At 38.9% G+C, this 5,547-nt stretch overlaps 2 protein-coding genes across 2 annotated transcripts in view; one reads left to right on the forward strand and one right to left on the reverse strand.

Moving 5' to 3' along the window:
* The window catches only part of T265_03275 (hypothetical protein), a gene marked incomplete at both ends in the record, with an annotated part of 49,794 nt that overhangs the window by 36,335 nt on the left and 7,912 nt on the right, over positions 1-5,547 (reverse strand). The gene's annotated exons all lie outside the window — the stretch shown is intronic.
* The window catches only part of T265_13204 (hypothetical protein), a gene marked incomplete at both ends in the record, with an annotated part of 30,905 nt that overhangs the window by 21,248 nt on the left and 4,110 nt on the right, over positions 1-5,547 (forward strand). Inside the window, 5 exons of the mRNA XM_009167721.1 lie at positions 1,048-1,080; positions 1,837-1,869; positions 3,348-3,380; positions 4,650-4,682; positions 5,455-5,487. Of these exons, the coding sequence (XP_009165985.1) occupies positions 1,048-1,080; positions 1,837-1,869; positions 3,348-3,380; positions 4,650-4,682; positions 5,455-5,487 (165 nt within the window). The remainder of the gene's footprint in view (positions 1-1,047; positions 1,081-1,836; positions 1,870-3,347; positions 3,381-4,649; positions 4,683-5,454; positions 5,488-5,547) is intronic.

A 5,547-nucleotide genomic window follows, 5' to 3' on the forward strand; every position in this document is an offset into this window, starting at 1 on the left:
GCTGGAGTGTGATCACTATCAACCATAGAATTCAATGGAATTTATTAGACGCCCAACGTTCCCGTTACGCGGAGTGACGTTCGTAGTCAATCCTGTGCTACAGGTAATAGTTCAGTCTATACAGAAAATGACTGGTTCCATGGAAGATTCGAACACACTCTGTCGCCATGTAGCACCGCTCTGATTTTCTGACAAACCGGCTTGCACTTATCACTAGCAAAGTGCACCGAAAATCGATAACCACAGGTTATCCTCATTTAGCTTGGCTTAATCTTTTACTTGGCCAGGTTTGGCATCCAAAGTTTAATTTGGTACGTCTGTCTGTGTGCGTCAGACCACTGATCCAACCAAATGGTTGATGGGGACATTGTGACGGCTGTGCAATCACGTGGGCAATAATGTCAAAAACAAAGCTGAAAGTCTTTCAAATATCCAACTGTGTAAGCAGAAGGAGACAAAAAATGTTACAACGAAGACAACAGTAAAAAACCTAGCATTTCATTAGCTACATGCGTAGAAATTTTCCGTGATCTTCTGGTTTGATAGGTCGCTCATGTTGCATACACTTTAATTGCGTGTATTTTGTCTGTACTGTGCGAGATTATTTTGCCTGCTTTTTGTACTGTGTGCAATCCATCGCTCGTTTCACCTCATATAGAACAAATTTCCAGCTATTTGTCGGGGATTATTTGTGAGTATTGATTTGTATTATCTTGTCTGAACTGTTTGCAGAGCATACATTTAGTTATTTATCGTTTTTGGAACGACGTAAGCATCCAGCTTGATCTCAAGCTGAAACGACTTACGGTCAGCATTTTATCCTGATTTTGTGGACGGTTAGGCAGGTGGAATGTAGCCACAAACTATAATTTGGATCTGTATGTTATCAAACTTCTTGTCTGCACATGGTGTATGAATAATAGGGTAAACATGAGCAAACAAACCAGTGGGTTCTGTTATGATATTTCGAATTACGGAATTTACTTTTCTCCTGTCTGCAAAGTAAACAAATTATTAAAAAAGCTCTGGTTTGACGTACTCTCGCAGCTACAATTGACGGACAGATATCATTAGTAGACGGTATGGTTATTTTGACTTTTTTGTTGTTTCTGATGCATGAACCTGACTGTCAACTTTGCACATGTTTTTAATCTAATTACACCTGCGACAAATGTGTGCACTAATAAGGAAAATGCAGTCACGGGTAACAGTGCTTTCCATATCCGATTGCAAAACAATTTTCACGGATGACGTGTGCAAGAATTAATTGTAGTTTCCCGTCAAGCTCAATTTGGAATATTTTTATTGTATTTTCCGCATGAAATTTACCCGAGAACAGTAAGATAGAATTTCCCGTTAAAGCTCCGACAATTNTAAGATAGAATTCCCCGTTAAAGCCCTGGCAATTTAGATATAGAAAGTATGCCTGCCTGATAAAGTGTAAGCAACTACCCCATAACTTGCGAATTCCGACCACAACTGATTTATTATAAGAGAGCTACATAGTCAGTCAAGCCGCCATATAATACATGAGACTCGCCTGTAAGAAACTTACGTGAGCTGTGCTAAGTTTTCAATCACACAATAGTAATATTTTTCTACCATATCCAGTTCCTTAGAAAACGTTTTTCGGCAAACCAGTACGCACGTATGGTTTCGACGCCATTAACCCATATTTGTGTGCACCGGCAGTAATCCGCGTGACCTAGGTCCGTTATTTCTCGATTAACATTGTACTCTGCATACAACAGCTAGCTGTTATTTATTTGATATTTTTCTTGTCTTCTATATCGCGTGTTTGTTAATTTTTAATGGTGTCTCCAACAACTTCCACAGACAACAAGACTGAAGCTAAAGTGGTAGCGGCACGTAAGTTCTAGCTGCGCAAAATGGTACATTCCATTTCGTTACCCGCTAGATTCTGTGATGGATGTTTCGATGAAATTGTAAAAAATCACAAGTACTCCGATGTTTCTAGATTTTTCATTGCTACATTTTATCACAAAGTCTAACGCATCAGTCTAGTTAAAAATGAGCAGAATAAAAATAAGTTGGAGCTAATTTGTTGAAAGCCCGCCTTTCTGAGCAGCGCCAAATGAATACTCTGACATGGAGCACAACTATAAATAGTGTATGGTCCCTGTTAATTCCTCAGTGGTTGAATCACATAATGATTCACTTTTGCAAACTTAATAAGTTCATTAATCGGACCCGATCACAATGAAATCCTAATACAAATTCCCTCGGCAAAAACAAATAAAAATCACGAACCACCTCATCTATTGTTAGAGCTGCCTTTTTCTATCCACATTTGTACATATATATTCCCCACCTGAAAATTTGTTGCGGTTTTAAGCCTTTTTAAAACTCATGAATGTTCAAACCAGATTTGTAGTAGCTTGCGGCCGATGTATATGACAGTCGGAGGTTTAGTCGAACGATGTTGCCATTTGTTTCCTTTCAACATGTGCTCTATGGATTTGCCGTAGTGTCCACAAATAGCAAACGGGCATCATGAGGCTGGATATTTGCATTAATCTATCTTTATTTCAAGCATCATTTCACTTTCAGAGCGGTTTAAGTTTTCAATGGTACGCAATAGCTTAACAACAGCTGCCGCTATTTACTAAATTTCTTGGGGTGACAAGTTCATGTGCTTCGTAAGATTATCCTATGCTGTAACAATAGGTACGCAGTTGTGCGTAATTCAGCTATATTACAGCGCGTGCAGATAAATGAAAGTACTTCAACTTGCGTGATATTAGATACAATTTTCGATTTTGCACAAAAGAAACAGCGGGGGTTTCATGAACTCATTCTCAAATCACAGATACCAATTTTGTCACTAAAATGTAACTGTGAGCAATTTATGTAACTATGAGGAATTTATTGACAAAAACCGTCAAGGTGTTATCAAAAGACTATTTGGTTGGCCGGTCTGAAATTTACTGAGCACAATCAAACCACCCGAAAAATGACCTTACCTAAAAACTGGTTGGCTCACATTATGCGTAAATTTTCCTTTAAAGAAGGTTGCACAGAAGTGTTCAAACGTACACCAGATACCGTGTAATTTTCGTGCTTTACAGAAAATTGCACAGCAACTTTGTGACGCACAACCTTATCGCTCTGATCTTGATTTAATCAAACTACGTTTCCTTCGTAAATGTCGATCGATTATTTTAGATGTTCTGTAAGAACATCAAACGAAAGGCTACAAGATATAGTTTTGATGCACTAAAAGGTCGACCGAAATAGGAGCAATAACCCTTCTTTGACCTCAAGCGTTTACAGGAGCCTCTGCGCTAGCTCTATAAGTAATTATTTTATTTTCCCACAATCAACAGTTTTTGTGCTCGACACACTTAAAAAAGTTGACGGTATGAATTTGAATTTTGTTGTTTTCTGTCCTACTTACCATGGTGTTGCTCTTTATAACCAAAATTATCATAATTAATGTCAAACGGTTGTTGAGTCTCAAACTGTATCAGGTTGACTCCGATTCCAGATATCCAGCTCAGATGTGCGTTTTGTACGTTTCTCGGGTATTTGTGAAGTCCACATTAGGAATACAATAAGCCAGGTATTCTTTCTAATAGGCGAACCCAAATGTACTGAGTTGGCAACAAGTTATTCGTGTTTATAACGTTACAGTTCAAATGGCGGTTCTCACGCAACTAGCTTGGCAGTAACGGCCATGCACAAGCTGGCATATCTCAAAGAGAGGAAACACTGATCAAGAGTAACAAAGCCATTCGTGTTGCAGAGGGTAGCAAACTAAGACGAAAACGGACACCCTAAATTCGGAAATGAAGGGGAAAAGGGGAACGGTAATAAAGGAGGCATCAGTGCAAAAGCAGTTCTAGTCTGATTTATTCCAACGCGCGAGAGTTCTTCTGCCAGATACTTACATTACTTCGCCGTCATTTCCTTGAGCCACTGTAGCTAGGACGCAACACGTTTCAAACTTGCGTCCTAAGTCCACATTAAAATTCATTCCAAAATATTGGACTGAAGTATACCATTTTAAAACCAGCCGTGGAATATTTCACCTCATAGGTTACCCGTTTCAGCTGATTATTTAACAGTTTCGTGACAACGTTTTTGCGTTTACGACACTTATTCACGTTACGATGCCCAGAGGTGTATTTTTCCATGGACGTTGACCAGCCATCACTTTTCTTGCCATCCGGCGTATAACAGGAAAGTAATGGAAGACAGTTTCCCTCTGAAATCCAAATAAAATAACTTATTTTGTAAGGTTGGCTAGCTAACAGCATGCATCCGCCGCAGTGCAAGCCTATTTGTTCGGTACCTCAGCCTACATATGCCCCCTCCATACGGGCATCCGGAGAATGAACACATTGGAGCAGTGTTCCAAGATTAATGTGGGATAGTCAACAACCGATGCTGCCAACTTCCGAATTTCAAAATAGCATGCATCGCCTCTGTTGTGTGATTGAGTTGGTGCAATTTGTCGTTAAAAGTGCACATTTGCTTGAGGTAAAATCTATAACGTTTTATCCATACAGAGTATTTGAAACAGCAGTTGCCACAGTTAGCCTCTGTTGTGTGATTGAGTTGGTGCAATTTGTCGTTAAAAGTGCACATTTGCTTGAGGTAAAATCAATAACGTTTTATCCATACAGAGTATTTGAAACAGCAGTTGCCACATTTAGAAGGTATGTTATTTTCAGCTTGTTCCTTGAATAATTGTGTAACCTTAAGTTTTCTTCGCAATTCGCTGAACATGACATAAACAATGCTGTCCGCTGTAACCAAAACCGTCGGTCTAACTATGGAAAAGCATTTTTAAATAAAGTGAACCCAAAATATGGTGCATTCAGTTTAACGCTGAATTCAAATTGTATACTAGTATATTGAAAGATCATTATATGAGAAGAGTCAACATAATCCCGAGTGCACAAATTCACGGTTGAGATCATCGGGTGTGGAGTGTAAATGGGGAGTGAGAAGGACAGTATGGAAATGAACAAAGTAGTACATTTGGGGGCCCTCGGAATAAACTGCTGGAAGATATAGCATCTATGGTTATGCAAAACGTCCGCGGCCAACAGTTGAGTTTAGATTAGAAGTAGCTGTTCCTGCATATTTTTACTTCCTAGTGTCCTGAGAAAGGGATTCCGTGAAGAATTAGATTAACAAAATCACATACGGATGTTTTCAATCCCTACTATCGCACTAAACATTAGAGGCACGTAAGGCATGTGAAATCTCGCTGTCCATTACAAGTGCCCTCTGGTAGACGACACTCCCAATACCAATCGAGATATTCAAAATTTTGAAATTATATTAGTCACAATTTTAGGGCCAAATACACGGAGTATTGTGATGAAATTTGTTATTTCTTTGATGTAAGCTGGTGTTCAACAACATCGACAAAATCAGGCGCATTTTCTTTGGCTCTTCACTGAAAACATTTTTTATTTACAGAAAAATTGGTAGACTTGAACAAAAAGTTAAAAGGTACGAAATAGTTTGTAACCACTATGTTGTTCTAACCAGCATAATTGAACGCATTTAACA

The sequence above is a fragment of the Opisthorchis viverrini genome, assembly GCF_000715545.1.
Source record: "Opisthorchis viverrini unplaced genomic scaffold opera_v5_45, whole genome shotgun sequence".
In the NCBI taxonomy this organism is placed as follows: domain Eukaryota; kingdom Metazoa; phylum Platyhelminthes; class Trematoda; order Opisthorchiida; family Opisthorchiidae; genus Opisthorchis; species Opisthorchis viverrini.